Consider the following 21,565-nt stretch of genomic DNA (forward strand, 5'->3'; position numbering starts at 1 on the left):
GAAACTCTAACGGTTTTAAACGTAGCTCGAACAGCGGTCGCTTTCATTAATTAAAAAAAAAAAACAAAACGTCAATAAAACAATGGCCGACACCGTTGTTTATATTACGGCTTATGAACTAAAAACTTGAATGTTTTAGCAATATCAAATGAAATATCAGGAATTTCTTTCACATAAGCCTCTCTATGAATAAATTCGATGTATCGCGGTGTTTAGCAAGCGGCTTCCATTGTAAATCAAGTCGCAAATCTTAAAAAATGTTAGCATTATTAATGTTAAACAGAATGAGTATGAAGCGACGTAGTTTACGTGCCAAAGAGACTGCATTTACTGCCGAAAAGAAGCCGGATACGCAGTCCATGTACTGTCGGACCTGCCTGAGCGCCGAGGAGCTTGTGGCTATTTTCTACAGCCCTGGGATGGAAAAGAAACGGAGTGAAGAATTGAGACTCGTCACAGGTTTAGAGGTATTGTTTTACTGATATTTTTGCTTAAAGATGTTCTGCCGTGTATATAAAAGGGTAAAGAAATATAAATATCGTTCCTCTAATTAATTGCAGACATCAAATACTTATTTTATTTCCTTTATTTACGATTACCAACAGATAATACTTACATCTTCAATTTTAATTTCGAGCATACAGTTAATAATAATATTTAGTACAGTTTAGTTATTTGTTCATGTGTTTGCAACAACCGTCGGCTCGACGTGTCATTTTGACACAAAGGCCTCCTCCATTGCCTTCCATGCCTCTCTGTCTCTAGCTAGTCGTGTCCATAGTGGACCAGCAGTTTTCCTTAAATCATCTGACCATCTTTTGTATTGTCTGCCTCTTTTCCTTTTTGTGTTGTAGCGTGGGGTCCACTCAGTCAGTATGTTTGACCACTTCTGCTTTTCCCTGAGCATGTGGCCCGCCCACTTCCATGAGTTTTTGATTTTAGAGTAACATCTTCTAATTTTGTGATCTCTCTTACAGATCTCTTTGAGATCTCTAAGAGAGATCTCAAAATACTTACATCTTACATGCTCTTAAATCTATATAACAATCATGACTGATGCTTATCTAATTATAGGTAACCGCAACTTATTTTTTACCTATATCAAACTATAAAAAAATTGCTTAAGGTTTGTATGTTTCACGATAGTTTAAAATCAAAAAAATAAAACTCCTCTTTCAGATAATGGAAAATGACGGCCTCTCACAAAAAATGTGCACCAGCTGCATAGAGAAAGTGAACAACGCCTTACAGTTCAGAAAACAGAGCAAGAAAGCTGAAAAGTCCCTCTTAAATATGTCCCTAGGGCTCAAACCAAAGAGAAAATCAATATCAAAAGCAACGCGGAAAACAGTAAAAATTAAAAGCCCTAAGGCGCAAAAGATTAAGCAGAAAGTGGAGAAAGAGGAAATGGAATTTGATTGTTCGTATGATGATTTTCAGAATGATGATAGTTATCAGGAGGTTCCGGTGCTCGAGTATCCGGAGGAGGGGAAACCTAAAATAAAGCAGGTACTTTATTAGTCATCTCATGTGTATAATTTTACGGTTTAGACTCACTTGTATTAAGTCACGCGACATGTTATGGAGAGCCTAAGTCTCCTTTCTCAAGCACTAAGAGCAGTTTCACACTATTTCCGATCCGTATCCGATCCAAACCCGTGAAAATATGGTCCGTAGTAGCCGTAGATGGTCCGTCCGTATGGTCTGTAGTGTCTACGTCAATTCATAGAAATAGTTTCTATGAATTGACGTAGGCACTAGTTTTTACGAAAGCGACTGCCATCTGACCTTCCAACCCAGAGAGAAACTAGGCCTTATTGGGATTAGTCCGATTTCCTCACGACGACATCCTTCACCTAAAAACTAGTGGTAAATATCAAATGATATTTCATACACAAGTTCTGAAAAACTCATTGGTACGAGCCGGGGTTTGAACCGGCGACCTCCGGATTGAAAATCGCATGCTCTTACCGCTAGGCCACCAGCGCTTCGTCGTCAATATGAACTTATCATCCTAAATTGTTACCTTATGTTTCTCCAGCTTCTAAAGAAGCCAGGCGTCCGAAAGCGGGTGTCCATCCCTAACGCGGCGTCCTACAAGTGTCCCACTTGCAGCAAGGAGTTCCGTATGAAGGCCACGTACAAGGCACACATGCGGTTCCACACCAACTACTGTGTGTGTGAGGTAAGCAGTAGCGTGTGTAAGCGGGTGTCCATCCCTAACGCGGCGTCCTACAAGTGTCCCACTTGCAGCAAGGAGTTCCGTATGAAGGCCACGTACAAGGCACACATGCGGTTCCACACCAACTACTGTGTGTGTGAGGTAAGCAGTAGCGTGTGTAAGCGGGTGTCCATCCCTAACGCGGCGTCCTACAAGTGTCCCACTTGCAGCAAGGAGTTCCGTATGAAGGCCACGTACAAGGCTCACATGCGGTTCCACACCAACTACTGTGTGTGTGAGGTAAGCAGTAGCGTGTGTAAGCGGGTGTCCATCCCTAACGCGGCGTCCTACAAGTGTCCCACTTGCAGCAAGGAGTTTCGTATGAAGGCCACGTACAAGGCTCACATGCGGTTCCACACCAACTACTGTGTGTGTGAGGTAAGCAGTAGCGTGTGTAAGCGGGTGTCCATCCCTAACGCGGCGTCCTACAAGTGTCCCACTTGCAGCAAGGAGTTTCGTATGAAGGCCACGTACAAGGCTCACATGCGGTTCCACACCAACTACTGTGTGTGTGAGGTAAGCAGTAGAGTGTGTAAGCGGGTGTCCATCCCTAACGCGGCGTCCTACAAGTGTCCCACTTGCAGCAAGGAGTTCCGTATGAAGGCCACGTACAAGGCGCACATGCGGTTCCACACCAACTACTGTGTGTGTGAGGTAAGCAGTACCGTGTGTAAACGGGTGTCCATCCCTAACGCGGCGTCCTACAAGTGTCCCACTTGCAGCAAGGAGTTCCGTATGAAGGCCACGTACAAGGCTCACATGCGGTTCCACACCAACTACTGTGTGTGTGTGAGGTAAGCACTATAGTTCGTTTTTTTTAGCATTAGAAAGAACTTGAAAGAAGGTAAGTGATTTTGACACGTCTTTTAATTCAAAAACGCTTTTTAAAAATCAATAACTATTACTTATGAAAGCAGAAGAATATAAATGATCGTTTTAGATTCATAATTGTTACAAATTTGCCATAACTTATTTTTAAAAATTTGTTTTTCAATTATATGACACATCAAGATTGTTTACCTTTTTTCTAATGCTAAAAAAATGAACTATAACATGTGTAAACGGGTGTCCATCCCAAACACAGCGCCCTATAAAAAACCCAAAAAAATGTGTAAAATAGTCTTATAATATTTATTTATTTATTTAATAACTATTATAATTATCCTGTTTCTTGTCAATGTTGCAGGCGTGTGGCAAACGCTGTCGCAACAACAACCAATTACAGGAGCACAAACGCGCGCGGCACGGCCTCGGCCGGATACACAAGTGCGCCTACTGCGAGTACAGCTCAGCCACCAAGGAGGCGCTCACGGTGAGTGCCACATACACTTGTATACTAGATACCAGGTACAAGACCACAAGCGCGCGCGGCACGGACTCGGCCGGATACACAAGTGCGCCTACTGCGAGTACAGCTCAGCCACCAAGGAGGCGCTCACGGTGAGTGCCACATACACTTGTATACTAGATACCAGGTACAAGACCACAAGCGCGCGCGGCACGGACTCGGCCGGATACACAAGTGCGCCTACTGCGAGTACAGCTCAGCCACCAAGGAGGCGCTCACGGTGAGTGCCACATACACTTGTATACTAGATACCAGGTACAAGACCACAAGCGCGCGCGGCACGGACTCGGCCGGATACACAAGTGCGCCTACTGCGAGTACAGCTCAGCCACCAAGGAGGCGCTCACGGTGAGTGCCACATACACTTGTATACTAGATACCAGGTACAAGAGCACAAGCGCGCGGCACGGCCTCGGCCGGATACACAAGTGTGCCTACTGCGAGTACAGCTCCGCCACCAAGGAGGCGCTCACGGTGAGCGCCACATACACTTGTATACTAGATACCAGTTATAGGATACCAGGTACGAGAGCACAAGCGCGCGGCACGGCCTCGGCCGGATACACAAGTGCGCCTACTGCGAGTACAGCTCAGCCACCAAGGAGGCGCTCACGGTGAGCGCCACATACACTTGTATACTAGATACCAGTTATAGGATACCAGGTACAAGAGCACAAACGCGCGCGGCACGGCCTCGGCCGGATACACAAGTGCGCCTACTGCGAGTACAGCTCAGCCACCAAGGAGGCGCTCACGGTGAGCGCCACATACACTTGTATACTAGATACCAGTTATAGGATACCAGGTACAAGAGCACAAGCGCGCGCGGCACGGACTCGGCCGGATACACAAGTGTGCCTACTGCGAGTACAGCTCCGCCACCAAGGAGGCGCTCACGGTGAGCGCCACATACACTTGTATACTAGATACCAGTTATAGGATACCAGGTACAAGAGCACAAGCGCGCGCGGCACGGACTCGGCCGGATACACAAGTGTGCCTACTGCGAGTACAGCTCAGCCACCAAGGAGGCGTTCACGGTGAGTGCCACATACACTTGTATACTAGATACCAGTTATAGGATACCAGGTACGGCAGCACAAGCGCGCGGCACGGACTCGGCCGGATACACAAGTGCGCCTACTGCGAGTACAGCTCCGCCACCAAGGAGGCGCTCACGGTGAGCGCCACATACACTTGTATACTAGATACCAGTTATAGGATACCAGGTACGGCAGCACAAGCGCGCGGCACGGACTCGGCCGGATACACAAGTGTGCCTACTGCGAGTACAGCTCCGCCACCAAGGAGGCGCTCACGGTGAGCGCCACATACACTTGTATACTAGATACCAGTTATAGGATACCAGGAACAAGAGCACAAGCGCGCGGCACGGACTCGGCCGGATACACAAGTGCGCCTACTGCGAGTACAGCTCCGCCACCAAGGAGGCGCTCACGGTGAGCGCCACATACACTTGTATACTAGATACCAGTTATAGGATACCAGGTACGGCAGCACAAGCGCGCGGCACGGACTCGGCCGGATACACAAGTGCGCCTACTGCGAGTACAGCTCCGCCACCAAGGAGGCGCTCACGGTGAGCGCCACATACACTTGTATACTAGATACCAGTTATAGGATACCAGGTACAAGAGCACAAGCGCGCGCGGCACGGACTCGGCCGGATACACAAGTGTGCCTACTGCGAGTACAGCTCCGCCACCAAGGAGGCGCTCACGGTGAGCGCCACATACACTTGTATACTAGATACCAGTTATAGGATACCAGGTACGGCAGCACAAGCGCGCGGCACGGACTCGGCCGGATACACAAGTGCGCCTACTGCGAGTACAGCTCCGCCACCAAGGAGGCGCTCACGGTGAGCGCCACATACACTTGTATACTAGATACCAGTTATAGGATACCAGGTACAAGAGCACAAGCGCGCGGCACGGACTCGGCCGGATACACAAGTGCGCCTACTGCGAGTACAGCTCCGCCACCAAGGAGGCGCTCACGGTGAGCGCCACATACACTTGTATACTAGATACCAGTTATAGGATACCAGGTACAAGAGCACAAGCGCGCGCGGCACGGACTCGGCCGGATACACAAGTGTGCCTACTGCGAGTACAGCTCAGGTTTCTACTTGAAATAAAATCAATTTAAAACATTTTCTGAAAGTAATTTAAATTGTTCTAATTCTTGTAATTTTCCCACCATTTGGTGTAGAATACGTCCAAGTCGTCCCGCCATCTCCTTTTCGGTCTGCTTAGACCCCGGCCTGCACCGTGATGACAGGGTCGAGTGGCGAAAACGAGGGGAGGCCTTTGCCCAGCAGTGGGACACCAAAGTAGGCTAGTAAAAAAAATACTTGTAATAATATTTTATTTTATTTTATTCATAAGGCACACTATACAGACGACATTCAATGCATGATTACAATGAAAGTGGTAGGCTTTGTATAAAAATGCCATCCAAAATTAGTGAGCACAGCAAGAACAATAAGTAACAACGAGCAAAAACTATCCTAAAATTATAAAAAAAAAAAACACAAAATATCTTAAAACATACTAAATTTTTAAATTACATAAATGATCGTAACATGTTAAATTGCTTACTATTGTTGTTGTGTAGTATGGTGTATAAATATACTTGTATATATAGACGACCGGTCTGGCCTAGTGGGTAGTGACCCTGCCTGTGAAGCCGATGGTCCTGGGTTCGAATCCCAGTAAGGGCGTTTATTTGTGTGATGACACAGATATTTGTTTTTTTTTTTTTTTTTTGTTCCTGAGTCATGGGTGTTTTCTATGTATTAAGTATTTGTATAATATTATATATATCGTTGTCTGAGTACCCACAACACAAGCCTTCTTGAGCTTACTGTGGTCAATCTGTGTAAGAATGTCCTATAATATTTATTTATTTAATATTTGTGTGTTATTATCAGATTCACGAGCGGCGGCACACGGGCGAGCGGCCATACGTGTGCGACCACTGCGGCGCCTCCTTCCACCGCCGGTCTAACCTGGTGCAGCACATCGCCATACACCTGCCCGAGAAGAACTTCCAGGTGTGTCAGCACGGATCTATATCTGGATCCCTATAGTTATTTGTTTCCCATGGGGGCAAAGTAGGTGCGGGAGTATAGGACCATATGTATTGTAAATAACTATTATGCCTCTTTTAAGACGGCCAAGTGTGGGGTCTCAAAAATGGCAGTATTTGTTAGGTGGGTCGGACCGGACCCAGTCGACTTTGGGTACTACTGTTCTAATGTTACGCATAAAACGCTACAAGTACATCCGTCCCACACCAATTGTGGTGGCTACCCATAAGCCGCGCGTGGCGCTGTCGCCACCTAGCGGCCATATTTGTCCTGATCGTAAGAGACGCGTTTTGTTAGAGAGTGAGTCTTTTGTACCTAAATTTATTATTTATTCTTGGGTTTTATTTCATCTGTCTCGTTGTCTGTCTATTTGTATTCAAATTTTGCAAGTTAAATTTGATCCACTTTTTGGTTTCCGATTGAGTTGAAATTTTGCATGTAAGTATAAATCGGATGACGATGCAATATTATGGGACCATAGAGCTGATCTGATGATATAGACAGGAGGTGGCCATAGGAACTCTGTGATGAAACAACGTAATTTAATTGTGTTAGGAGTTTTTAGAATTGTCTCGATGAGTAACACACGTTAACTATAAATGGTAGCGATTAATCTGTGTAGTCCGAATTGCGTAGTTTTATCTACCGTTACGATAATCGACAACGATTTGTCATACACACGGTAGATAAAACTGCGCAAATCGTGCTGCTCAGTTTAATCGCTACGATTTATAGTTAACGTGTGTAGCCGGCATTAAACACATCAATATCGTGCTCTCTCGACAAACCGTTAAGCGTTCTACTATTACTGTTAAGTGTTTAATACCGGTTTTCGGCACAGTGCGACATGTGCCCGAAGCGGCTGAAGTCGCGCAAGTTCCTGCAGATCCACAAGCACAATGCGCACACGGGCAAGCGCTACGGCTACCTGAGCGGCTACCGCGAAATTCGAAGATCTTTCTCTTTTACTCCAATGAAGGCGTAATTAGAGCGACAGAGAAAAATCCCCGCAATTTGCGAACTTCGATTTCCGCGGTTATAGCCCTGTGCCCGTACACAAACGGGTCTACCGCGATATTTCATTGATTTTACCTTAAATTCCGACGTTTCAGCTGAGTTGCACCAGCTGCGGTCACGGAAAGACTGACGTCCTATAAATATATCACCGATAACGGAAATTATATCGCGGCAGATCCGTTTATGTAACAAACTATTAACAATCACGACAACTATCAAGCGAGAATTATCGGGAAGATTATGTTTTCGAACGCTCCCGCTTGGGTTTTATTTTACGGCTCCTCTACACGATGGGCCAGCGCCGGCCACTCCAAGGGACGCAGCCATGCGGTAGAATGAGATAGCAATATCACTTGCTCCCTCTAACGCATAAAGTGTCATTTTATAGAACTTGCTAACTATGTAAACAAAGGTCATTAGTAAAATCATCATTCAGAGACAATTTCAATATGGCGGTTTGTTTACATAGTTGGCAAGTTCCATATAATTACACTTTAAATGCGTCCCTTGGAGCCGGCGCTGGTCCATCGTATAGAGGAGCCATTAAAAACGTTTTCACACCACCTATTCGGAAATGAGCTTTTTCTTCCCTGCTAAGAGGGATCAAAGTGACACTTTTCTGTTCAAGCACACTATTTTTAATTTTTTTTATGTACATTATTTTATTAGCTTAAGGTGGTTCGCCTAGGTTACTCAAAACTTAACTCTCGCTAGATGGCACCACTTTTGCAAAATTTCAGATTTTATTTTTTTGTGAAATGGTCTTGGTATTTGTATACTTAAAAGTATGTTTCGCGCACTCTTTAAGTAAATATTGAACTATTAAAATAAACATTGAATACTTCATTGTGCAAAAACCACCTTTTTAATTCGACGGAGTGTTGCTGTCACGCTTTTTCCTACTATTACTCACACATGCAAACAGTGTTTCCGTCATCCTTGTCTTCTTCTTCCTCGCGTTATCCCGGCATTTCGCCACGGCTCATGAGAGCCTGGGGTCCGCTTGTCAACTAATCCCATGATTTGACGTAGGCAACTAGTTTTTACGAAAGCGACTGCCATCTGACCTTCCAACCCAGAGGGTAAACTAGGCCTTATTGGGACTAGTCCGGTTTCCTCACGATGTTTTCCTTCACCGAAAAGCGACTGGTAAATATCAAATGATATTTCGTACATAAGTTCCGAAAAACTCATTGGTACGAGCCGGGATTTGAACCCGCGACCTCCAGATTGCAAGTCGCACGCAATCCTTGGGTGTTTCCGTCATCCTTGTAGTAGACAATTTCACACAACATAAGTATGTTGCAATAGCGTAACGTGTTCGTGGAAATACGTGCAAGAGGATTGGGGTTCAAGACTGGTGCGAGTAGGTAATTTCTTTTTGTTTCTCCTTTGTGTTATCTTACCTTTAAACGAGCAATTATTAGATATATAATTATTTATTTATATATTTGGATGGTATCAGAAACGGCTCTAACGATTTCGATGAAATTTGCTATAAGGGGTTTGATCTCTTAGCTAGGTCTATGAGAAAACGCGCATTTTTGAGTTTTTATGTTTTGTAAGCTTTGGTCGGTCTCCCAGATATTCAATCTCCGCTTGGCAACTAATCCCAGAATTGGCATGCGCACTAGTTTTTACGAAATCGACTGCCCTGACCTACCAACCCAGAGAGTAAACTTATTTGGATTAGTCCGGTTTCCTCACATTGTTTTCTTTCACCGAAAAATAGGTATCGGTGTATAAATAGGTAGGTATCAAATGCTATTTCGTACAAAAGTTCGAAAAATCATTGGTACGAGCCGGGGTTAGAACCCGCGACCTCCGAATTGCTTTCCGCTAGGCCAGCAGCGCTTCCCCCACATACTCAGTGTTATCAGGTTTTTTAAAAATCAAAAACGATTACTTATGAAAGCAGAAGAATATAAATGATCGTATTAGATTTATAATTGTTACATATTTGCCGTAACTTATTTTTAAAATGTGTTTTTCAATTAAAAGACACGTCAAGATTCCATTATTTTTAACCACAGGAAATTTTATACACTTCTTTTTAGGGTTCCGTACCCAAAGGGTAAAACGGGACCCTATTACCAAAAAGAATAGATAGTATAGAGGGGTCCTGTCATTGTCAATTTTGTAGTCACGGTACATTTACTGCCATCTATCGACACACGATTAAAACTTAAAATAAAATTGAAAATGTATAAAATAATCAAAATATGTTTACGGATAAATGATTCTTAATTTTTATTGTTCCCTACTGACCCATGTTCTTTCACTGATATGTGTTAAAATTGTTAAATACCAAACGGTGTCGTTACCGCCATCTAGCCGAGAATAGTAAAAAGGTAATGGCGCCATCTATTCGAGAACGACTTTTCCTTGGCCGTCCGAGGCACGTTTTTTTCTTAGACTTTATTTATCTTATACGGAGTTATATATATCTCTGCTATTACTAAGACTTCGCTGTCCGTCCGTCCGTCCGTCTGTCACCAGGCTGTATCTCACGAACCGTGATAGCGTAGCGTTCACAGATAACGTATTTCTGTTGCCGCTATAACAACAAATACTAAAAACAGAATAAAATAAAGATTTAAGTGGGGCTCCCATACAACAAACGTGATTTTTGACCAAAGTTAAGCGACGTCGGGCGGGGTCAGTACTTGGATGGGTGACCGTTTTCTTTTTGCATTTTTTCCGTTTTTTTTTTTGCTTTATGGTACGGAACCCTTCGTGCGCGAGTCCGACTCGCACTTGCCCGTTTTTTTTTTGCTTTTTTTTGTTTTTTTTTTGCATTATGGCACGGAACGGAACCCTTCGTGCGCGAGTCCGACTCGCACTTGCCCGGTTTTTATTGCAGTGAGGATGTCCTGATTGTAAAAATCAGAGAGATTAGGTAGAGTATAATTTCTAATTATCTTTGTAAAAATAAAAGAATACGTGTAGCCCATACTTAATAATCGATTTATGATAATAAGAAAAATTAAATAAAAATAAAAAAACAATACGAAATTTAGGTGTAACAAAAATACAAAAAGTTATGTTCCAGCATACAATTACTGGGGATCGAACCGGGAATCTTCCGTTTGCAAGCAAAAAAGCGACTGTTTGCATAACACGCCATGATAGTTCTTAGCTAAGCTGACGAACTTCTCGCTTAGGTCAATTAACTACCTGTCAAATATCAGTGTCAATAAAATTGCACTAAACATGACGGCACTCCAAATTCGAGCCGTGGTCAGCCCGGCAACGTCGGAAATGGTATGGCAACGTCGCAAATGTATCTGTACACGACATTTGTGACACACACATACGTAAAATTGATGAAAAGTTAACTATGATTTTTGCATGATTTCTGTATGAAACATTGTTTTCCTGTTAATTTCGCGCAAACGAATATTCAAAGGAAGATAAATGCGGAAATATTTGTGTACTAATAGTGTGTAGTTACTTAATGAGCTTTGATTGAATTTTGTATGAAAAGCGAACCACCTTAAACAATCTGTTTAAGCATCAGATTGTGTCAACACTAAGTTTTTTTTATTTTCCTCGTAGTTGGTGTGAAAAGCAGTATGTGTCACACGGTATCAAAATTATTTCGTCTTGGGCGTTAACACTTGAATCCCTCATTACGCTCAGGATTCTACTTTAGAATCCATCGCTTCATTCAGGATTCAATGTACGCCCTTGACGGAAATATATCATTTTGATCCCTTGTAACACAAAGTACTATTTTCCGGGCAGTGCGACATGTGCCCGAAGCGGCTGAAGTCGCGCAAGTTCCTGCAGATCCACAAGCACAACGCGCACACGGGCAAGCGCTACGGCTACCTGTGCCCGGTGTGCGCGCACCGCTTCGAGAAGCCCAACAAGGTGCGCGCGCACGCGCGCCGGGTGCACGCGCACGACGCGCCCGCGCCCATCGTGCGCGTGCAGCTCTAGCCGACACGACACGACTGACTTTACTCTTTACTAGGATTTTTTTCGCTCCCGCATTGGCAGATAATGCAATTATAGGTACACCATGTTTTTATTGAATTCCGTTAACTTCGGGGTATAGGCCGAGCGATAAGAAGGTATAGAGGGAAAAGCTAGGAACAGAATTTTTGACTCCGTAACTTAGTTTGGACTAGTTAGGAGGTGAACATATCGAAAGTCCCCGGCCGTAGCCCCGGTGCTGGGGGGAAGAGGGGGCAAAAAAGGTCTCATTTTTCGGTTTTTCACTTATATCTTGGAAACTTTGCGTCTTAGCGACATGACTACTGAGACAAACCGAAAGCTGATAAAATTTGTTACAAGTTTTATTCAGTCAAGTTTTTCGATATCTTGAATACTTTTTGAGATATCCGCTCTTGAAAGTTTATTTAGGGCTTTAAATTTTATCTTGATATCTACATTAGTGAAGCTGCTAGGCCGAGTTTGGTATCATTTTCGTATAAATCGGGGGTGCTGAATTCATTTTTGGTAAAATAATTTATTGATTATCTCCGAAATGGAGTTACTTAGAATATCGGTGTCTTTGAGGAAGTTACTTGATTTAAGCTCAGGAATGCACCCCTCAAATTAACGGACATAAAAAACACGGTGTATACATGCACTTATTATTTAATGTGTATAGTGTATATTATATATTCTTTTTATAATCGTTATTAATAAATTTACATGATATTAAATCGATAAATAATCAGTATTTCTAATTTAATTAGGTTTTATCTAACTTATTTATTTCACATTAAATTTTTATATTTATTTCCAAATAATTACATTACCTACTTTCCGTGTAGTATGTACTTTAGTGTGACCATACCAGTAAAGTTATATTATTTTAATTTACATATTGACGGTAATCGACATTTTCAGCCATAATGTCATAGCAATAAATTTGACAGCAAGGTGTCGAATATTGGGTCTTAACATGTCGATTTATGGGGTGTTTACGTTACTAGAAATGACCAATTCAATTCTGAGAATGATTAACCTTTTAAAATGCAATTTTAACACAAATAACCTCCACATTTTTATTAGACTATTGACAAACCACATAACTATTAATATATGTGGCATTTTATCAGAGAAGGTTCCTCCACATATATTTATATGAGTTCATATTTCATATTTATATCTCATGGAGCAAAAGGACCATTTAGGCATGGAATGACACGTATTATACAAAAATGACAATGGACAGACATGGACAGTCGCCATCAGATATATAGGGGCGGCCAAAGTGCTCCGAATTATCTGAACACTCATTGTAACGCCTTGACAATAGTGTTCAGATACTTGTGAGCACCTATGGGCTTGTGCACAAATCACGCGAGGTTCGATAGAGGGGGGGGGGGGGGTCACGAATAAATCACGGCAGATCACGTTGGGGGAGGGGGACTATAAGGAGACCTCACGTGTATTTTTTTACAGTGAACGAAACTAAAAAATAGTGAGTAGATACTTTTTCTCGGTTTCGTTAAACGTAAATCTTCACTCCGCACTTCAAAATAGCGAGTCTATTTTACGAAATTTTGGAGCGCGTGGGTTTGACCGGTCGGATAGAAAAATTCAAAAAAATACACGTGAGGTTATGTGAGGGATGGGGTAGCCAAAACCTCACCAAATATCACCAAGGGGGAGGGGGGTCAAAAAGTAGCTGAAAAGATCTCGCGTGATATATGTGACGTCCCACGGGTAATGGTACCTTATGGCGGTTGGCGCTTACGCTATTATAAACGCCGCTCCAATATTATTGCGGCGCTATGCGACGTAAGCGACAGCCACCATAAGGTACAGTCAAGGAATTTAAATTCCGACCCATTTCGTACTTTGTCACAGTGACAATCAATATGAAAGCCGCTAGAGACCTCATACGGTTGTCACTGTGACAAAGTAAGAAATGGGTCGGAATTTAAATTCCTTGACTGTACATTTTGTCGTGGAACGTGACATATCTGGTGGCGACTACTGGACATGAGGACATGACACCCGCTAGAGTTGCGCTGCGCTCGCTCGCCGTTTATAAGGTAAGGTAATGGCACTAGTTCACACTATATATATAATAACAAACATGCAAATATTTGTCTAACTTTGCCACTATAATACTTAACTTTGCCCGCTATAAATACATTTAGGCAACTATGTACTCATATTTGTTTTGCTTTATTGTTGAGTATTTTAAAACGTAATAATCTATTTATTTAGGTAATGATGCCATACAATGTCTCATGCTATATGTGACGTTCCACGGCAAAAGGTACCTTATGGCGCTTACGTCGCATGGCGCCGCAATAATATTGGAGCGGCGTTAATAATAGCGTAAGCGCCAACCGCCATAAGGTACCTTTACCCGTGGGACGTCACATATTCAAGCATAACTATACAGGGTGAAATTTTAACCGCTAGCCATATTCTGCGTACTGAATTATTATTATGGAACCAGTTTATAGTCTGCCGGCGTCTATATTTCCGTGTTCTTATAACCCGGCAACCTTCAAATCAAGAGTGAACAGGCACCTTCTGGGCGAGCTCGCTCCATCGTAGGCCACGTCTACGCCTCGGCTAGTCTGTGGCCATGAGTAAGCCCATTCATAATTAAAAAAAAAAAAAAGCAGTGCCGAAATCGCGAAAAATAATTTGGCTGTTTCATACATACCGTGATGGGATGCCGCTGATTTCCATGGGACAGAATGACCTATGAAGTAACTACGCAGAGTATGGCTGGTGGTTAAAACTTCACCCTGTATACAGGATCGCTAAAAATAACTGCATTCCCGTTGCCATGGACGTTTTGGGATTATACTGAGCAACTTTTACTATGGGACCAACCCCGAATCCGAAAAAAATTTGGCTGTTTCATACATGTTGGCTGGTCCATTTTCTATGGAAGGGTAAATTTTTTTTTCGCGATTTCGGTAATTTCGGGGTTGGTCTCATTGTAAAGGGGCCCACTGATTACCAGTTCGCCGGACGATATCAGCCTGTCAGTTGTTCGGAACTGTCAAATTTTGCGTTTAACTGACAGGCTGATATTGCCTGGCGGACTGGTAATCAGTAGGCCCTTTAAAAGTTGCTCAGTATAATCCCAAAACCTCCCTGGCAACGGGAATGCAGTTATATTCTAGCCACCGATGTCACTAGTTGTTAGCTTCTTCCAAATTTGATCGGATAAAATATTCGTATTTGCATCTTTGTTTTTAAATAAATACTTATAGTTACACCAAGAAAAGTCTGCACCGACTTTGATAGCCCACGCAGTGCATGTGTTATTTATACGTCATAATTTCATAGAAGTTTGACGTTGAAAATGACACTTGCACTGCGTGGGCTATTAAAATCGCTGCAGACTTTTCTCGGTCTGACTTTACATATCTAGCGTATAGTGCACTAGTGGTTGACATTAAGGACTGTTTCAAATTAGCATTTATATTTTCAACTGACTCAAAAATACGCAATAATATTTTTATGATTTTTTAAATTTCCCATGGCAAATAGGTTTCATGTTATTTGTAGTTTATTGTCAACTGCTGGTCCTATGACAAACACTAGTGCCCTTACCTTATTTTCATGTATTCTCTAAAGAGTCTAAAGCATGAAAATACCATGTGATTTCTACGGGTCTCGTCTCTAACGTTTAATATTTGAGCAAGAATATAGGTGCGTTATATTTAATAAACAGTAACTTGACCGACTTTTCTGGATCTAGACGATTTCGTTATTAGGGTTCCGTACCCAAAGGGTAAAACGGGACCCTATTACTAAGACTTCACTGTCCGTCCGTCCGTCTGTCATCAGGCTTTATCTCACGAACCGTGATAGCTAGACAGTTGAAATTTTCACAGATGATGTAACTATTTCTGTTGCCGCTATAACAACAAATACTAAAAACAGAATAAAATAAAGATTTAAATTGGGGCTCCCATACAACAAACGTGATTTTTGACCAAAGTTAAGCAACGTCGGGAGTGGTCAGTACTTGGATGGGTGACCGTTTTTTTTTGCTTTTTTTTGTTTTTTTTTTGCATTATGGTACGGAACCCTTCGTGCGCGAGTCCGACTCGCACTTGCCCGGTTTTATACATATAATGACGAAATTACCTAGCACTTACGCCGCCGCTAAGACGTTCCCGTACCGACTTGTTCGACATCCGCATCCGCATAAGCTCCGCATCGATTTTATGCGGATGTTGATAATAATGCCGAAGTTCCGCGGTTGCGGATGCGGATGTTCTCAACATCCCTGAATCAGATGTCCAGCTATTTTCCTATTGACAATAAGCATACGTCGGACTATAGGGGGCAGTTTGAGGGCAAGGTAAGGTTTACAAAAAAATCTTAACTTACGAGTATTATAATGTACCTAGTATTTGTAACATAGCCGTGTTCATAGAGCTTGACATGCCCAGTTAACTCATTTTTTGTTCCTTTCTCACAGCTGCAATTGTCTGAGTGACGGATAAAGCCAAACGAACTTTTTCGCCATTTTGACTTGTGTAGTCCAAGTACGTTTATAAATAACGCAGTTAGTTGCTATGATACCTATTTGGAATTTTACATTATAAATACAAGGTACCAAATACTAAGTACAAATACTCGAAAGTGAATTGATTGATTTGCGAACCTTACCTATCATTCTGACATGCCACGAAAATGCCCGCTGGAGTCCGACGTATGCCAATAAGTGGTTCGTGTTGCAGTGTACGCTGTGTATGAAGCGAGAGAAGTCGAAGAAGTTGCTTCAAGTGCACGTGTTCAAGGCACACCGGGAGAAGAGATACAGGTATGGGTTCTTCTCACCATCCTTTTAGGGTTCCGTGCACAAAGGGTCAAAACGGGACCCTATTGGACTCGGGAAAGACTGAACTTTATTGGACTTTATTCATCTTATACGAAGTTACATATGTAACTACGTATAAGATGAATAAAGTCTAAGAAAAAAACGTGCCTCGGAAATCAAGATTCTCGGATAGATGGCGCACACACCTTTAGCCTATGCTCGGCTAGATGGCGTGACGACACCGTTTCATATTTAACAATTTTAACACATTAGATATCAGTGAATGAACAGGGGTCATATGATATATATTTATTTTTTTTGATAATTTTATACGTGTTTATAGTATTATATGCAACCGTTGTTTAGCGAGGTAAAAAAAGGCGAGTGGCGGGAATAACAATTTGAGGCGAACCCGAAAATTGTTAATAAAGACGCCACGTGTATTTTTTGACTCAGTTAAACAACGTATATGCGTTCTGTGCCGTGCAACAAAAAACTGCGTCACGAAAAAGATTTTTAGTATTTAATATTTTTATTATTGTATATGTATACATGGTCTTTTAAACATCCATGCTAAAAACTACTTCGTTCTAACCCTAACAGGTGACAGGGTCAATGAATTTACTTGTAAACAATCAGTATACGACAGGAAATTATGCTATTTTGTTGCCATCTAACCATTCTTAGATGTTATCTTCTCCGAGACCACGGGGACAACGCCGTCCTCGAAACGTCGGAGGTAAATCTTAAAACTTAAATACGCGATTAAGTCCCGTTGTTGCAGTTTGATAATGTTTAATAATCGTGAAAGTTTAAATCAGCATTCTTAGATGTGCTTACAACACGGTAAGAATCGTTGCAGGATTTTCGCTTGCTTAGTGGTTCCACTTATGCAATACTTGAATGAAGTAGTTATGTTATTCCTTAATATTAATAATACTAACCATATGTGTTTATTTGTAAGGTATATATCTATGGGCCTTAGTAGCCTGAAAATAAATGCTTTGATTTGTTTGATTGATTTGATATACCTGCGGTCTTTACATATCCAAGATGCACAAAACCCAGTACTTAAGTACACAGGCCGCGTAGCCAAGATGCCGATCGCTTACGCTCCGTAGCGATCGAAACGCAACTGTCACTATCGCACCAATATGGAAGAGTGATAGAGAGACATAATTCTTTTCGCTGTCGAAGCGATAGCGATTGTAACCTTGGCTAGGCCGGCTGGTCATTATACTAATAATGTGTGTGTGAGGGGTCTCTATTGTTTCCCAAATAGTTTTAAGTCATAATGTATTGTTTGTCCGAATTTTCGTTACTCATAATTGGTTTTTCTCAGAGAAGCGTTACTTTTCAGGATTGCCATAAAACAAACCTAACCTAACCTATCTATCGAGTAACCTAACGAAAATCCTGAAAAGTTAACGGTTTCAGTTTTATGACTAACGATAATATGACAAACAATACATTATGACTTAAAACACTATGGGAAACAAAGGGACCCTGTGTGTGTGTGTGTGTGCACGTGTGAGTGACTGATATCATCTGTGTTGTGTAGGTACATCTGCCCCGTATGTAGAGACACGTTCACGCGGCCCGGCAACGTGCGCCAGCACCTCGCGCGCTCGCACGGCGTGTCGCGCGCCGACCAGCCGCACATCGACCGCTTCCAGGTACATTTACCTTAGGGCCTTACAGACGAGCGACAGTACGCCAGCGACCGCCCGCGACAGCAATCGGCGATCGTCGCCGATACGCCGCGGCGATCGCTGATGTCGCAGCGCGCACTCGTAGATGTGTAGTCTACTATATACACACACATTGACGAGTGCGCGCTGTGACACGATAGCGATCGCCGCGGCGTATCGGCGACGATCGCCGATTGCTGTCGCGGGCGGTTGCTGGCGTACTGTCGCTCGTCTGTAAGGACGCTTACTGTCCCGTGATACATGATACTTACTAATACCCCCGGGCCCTTTTTTTCGTTTGGTCTATTTTACAGAATAGTAACTACGAAACCCTACACCGAGTATGGCCCGACGTACTCTTATTTTTATAGGGTTCCGTACACAAAGGATAGAAACGGGACCCTATTACTAAGACTCCGCTGTCCGTCTGTCTTTCTGTTACCAGGCTGTATATCATGAACCGTGATAGCTAGGCAGTTGAAATTTTCACAGATGATGTATTTCTGTTGCCGCTATAACAATAAATTATATAATATAAATACTAAAAACCAAATTTAATATTTAAGTGGGGCTCCTACACAACAAGTGATTTTTTTGCCGTTTTTTGCTTAAGGGTACGGAACCCTTCGTGCGCGAGTCTGACTCGCACTTGGCCGGTTCTTTAATATAACGTTTACATTAAGTAGCTTGTCTTGTAAATACGCAAGTATCAAGTACCTAAGTATAATGGGTTAGCACCCTAGAGAATACAACCAAACGGAGTGGCCATTAACAGGCGTTCCCCTCTGTCGAAAATAGGCAGCCAATGGTCAACCACATGTATGGACTGACGTTTATCTGACATGACGTACCTATACATTTGATGTGCCCCTCCCCCGCAAAAAACGGCAGAGTATTTTGTACCGAAAATAATAGACATGGCGTCTCCGTTGGTTATATCCTCTAAGGTTAGCACTGATTGAATAGCACGTTATCTTTTCGCGGATTAGCAAAGTAATATTTTGGTTTAAATTGTCTTGTAATCGTTATTTTTTCCAACAGGTACATAGTAACGTTACAGAAGAGATTCCACCACGGGTGCTCACTTATTTATAGATATACTAAAATTATTTGTTAAATGTGACGTCCCACGGTTAAAGGTACCTTATGGCGGTTGGCGCTTACGCTATTATTAACGCAGCTCCAATATTATTGCGGCGCTATGCGCTGTAAGCGCCAGCCGCCATAAGGTACCTTTTGCCGTGGAACGTCACAAATTCTGTATGTGCAAAAATTTAATTGTAAAGATACCTTTTATATAGGTGCAGTGAAATGTCAACTTGATGTGGGCAGTAATAGGTCAGGAAATGAATGCACAAAAAACGTTGTAGAGGGAAATGCTAGGAACACAATTTTTGACTCCGTAACTTTGTTTGGACTAGTTAGGAGGTGAACATATCAAAAGTCCCCGGCCGTAGCCCCAGTGCTGGGGGGTAGAGGGGGGTAAGAAGGTCTCATTTTTCGGTTTTTCATTGATATCTTGGAAACTTTGAGTCTTAGCGACATGACTACTATGGCAAACTAAAAGCTGAAAAAATTTGTTACAAGTTTTAATCAGTCAAGTTTTTCGATATCTTGAATAGTTTTTGAGATATCCGCTCTTGAAAGTCTATTTAGGGCTTTCAATTTTATCTTGATATCTACATTAGTGAAGCTATGTTCACCTCCTAACTAGTCCAAACAAAGTTACGGAGTCGAAAATTGTGTTCCTAGCATTTCCCTCTATACCTTCTTATTGCTTGGCCTATAAGGTAATATTTTCATTTATACGGACACTTTTTAACTTTATAGTATGAAGCAGTGGTCGGCAACTGCGGCCCGCGATGGTCTCACTTGCGGCCCGCGAGCCTTCCTGGCTATTTTGTATGTATTATTGACAAACGACAATGTCTGATAGTCATAAATATTAACAAAGTGCGGCCCGCGTCAAATTCGTTATTCATTTGGAAGTTGGCTGCTAAAAGGTTGCCGACCGCTGTTATAAAGCCTTATCAGGAATATATAAAAACAACCCACACAAATTGTATCACGCTGTCTACTATTTGCTATATGGGGGTTTTCGGGGGCGATAAATCGATCTAGCTCAGAGGATATAACCAACGGAGACGCCATGTCTATAATTTTCGGTACAAAATTAGTCTGACGTTTTTTGCGAGGGAGGGGCACATCAAATGTATACGTAACGTCAACATAGCCATGTCAGTCCATACATGTGGTTGACCATTGGCCGCCTATTTTCGACAGAGGGGAACTCCTGTTAATGACCACTCCGATGGTTATATTCTCTAAGATCTAGCTAGGTTTTATCTCTGGGCAAACGCACATTAAGATATATTAAGATATATTATCTTATCTTATCTTAAATAATTTGTATTCGTATAAAACCCGAAAAAGATAAGATAATATATCTTATCTTATCTATTTATGTTTTCCGAGCAAAGCTCCGTCTGCCAGATATTAGAACTGATATAACAACATGATTAATAGCTGAAATATTGTATTTATTGTTGCTATGTAACATGATATAAATTAGAAAAAAAATATTTAAGATAAATTTTAAAGACTGTTTTATTTTTACCTGTCTTATTGCTAAATAGTTAACCCTTTATAAGGCCCGTTGACAGGGACGTGCTATCGCAGAATTTGTTGCAGCTATCAGAAGCCTACATTTCAAAAATCTATTTTAAAAGCAAGTTGAATATTCAATTAATGCAAACGATTTTGAGCCCTATTATTAAAACAGTATGGTTGAATTTCTGATTGAGCGTATGTGGTCGATATATCGCCTCTGCCTTATAAAGGGTTAAGGTATACATACATTCATAACCCGTTTTAACCTTTTGAACGCCAAACGGCGCATCCATTTGCCGTGCCACTGACGCCACGGGGGTAACATTTAGTTTTGTGAATAAATAATACCAACCTAAAAGTGGGGTGTTTTTCAGCAGATTTTCATCAAAAAACGATCGACGTCACATGCCGTCTTTGTCACGAATTTGCGTTGACGTCAATTGCCGTCTGTGGCGTTCAAAAGGTTAAAATATGGGGCCCTCCAAAGTATCTATGCTTACCTACAACTACTAGGGCAGGTGCGCCGCACACAAAATAAAATCAAACTTTTTGCCGTGATTGTGTGTGAGGGCGTTTAGAGTTGCTCTCAAAATAGGCTTTTTTCAGATATTCTAAGCCTGAAGAGGCCTAAAGGCCATAGATATTCAGGCTCTCGAATCAAGGAATTTCTGAAAAAAATGTGGAATGTAAATGTACCCTTAGCATAGGTGCTCACTCCTTAAGCCTCCTCCACACTAGTCTGGGGGGGGCTTTACATCATGTTTGTTACCAAAACGACTATTATTTTCGTATTCGA

At 42.2% G+C, this 21,565-nt stretch overlaps 1 protein-coding gene across 1 annotated transcript; it reads left to right on the forward strand.

Moving 5' to 3' along the window:
• Nucleotides 1-90: 90 nt before the first annotated feature.
• Nucleotides 91-19,280, forward strand: LOC134676447 (zinc finger protein 425-like). Its single transcript, XM_063534844.1, has 8 exons — nt 91-467; nt 1,180-1,509; nt 2,042-2,185; nt 3,408-3,533; nt 6,526-6,648; nt 16,389-16,471; nt 18,030-18,144; nt 19,201-19,280. The coding sequence occupies exons 1-8, from the start codon at nt 258-260 to the stop codon at nt 19,252-19,254; spliced, it is 1,185 nt and encodes a 394-aa protein (XP_063390914.1). The 5' UTR covers nt 91-257; the 3' UTR covers nt 19,255-19,280.
• The last annotated feature ends 2,285 nt before the right edge of the window (nt 19,281-21,565 follow it).

Source organism: Cydia fagiglandana, chromosome 24 (genome assembly GCF_963556715.1).
Source record: "Cydia fagiglandana chromosome 24, ilCydFagi1.1, whole genome shotgun sequence".
NCBI lineage: Eukaryota > Metazoa > Arthropoda > Insecta > Lepidoptera > Tortricidae > Cydia > Cydia fagiglandana.

What these genes read in the sequence shown, in the direction of transcription:
- LOC134676447 (XM_063534844.1), top strand. Translation starts at nt 258, where the DNA reads ATGTTAGCATTATTAATGTTAAACAGAATGAGTATGAAGCGACGTAGT. An exon ending in TGCCCGAGAAGAACTTCCAG is followed by an intron (nt 6,649 to 16,388) that starts GTGTGTCAGCAC and finishes TTCGTGTTGCAG; the next exon opens with TGTACGCTGTGTATGAAGCG. An exon ending in CACCGGGAGAAGAGATACAG is followed by an intron (nt 16,472 to 18,029) that starts GTATGGGTTCTT and finishes TGTGTTGTGTAG; the next exon opens with GTACATCTGCCCCGTATGTA.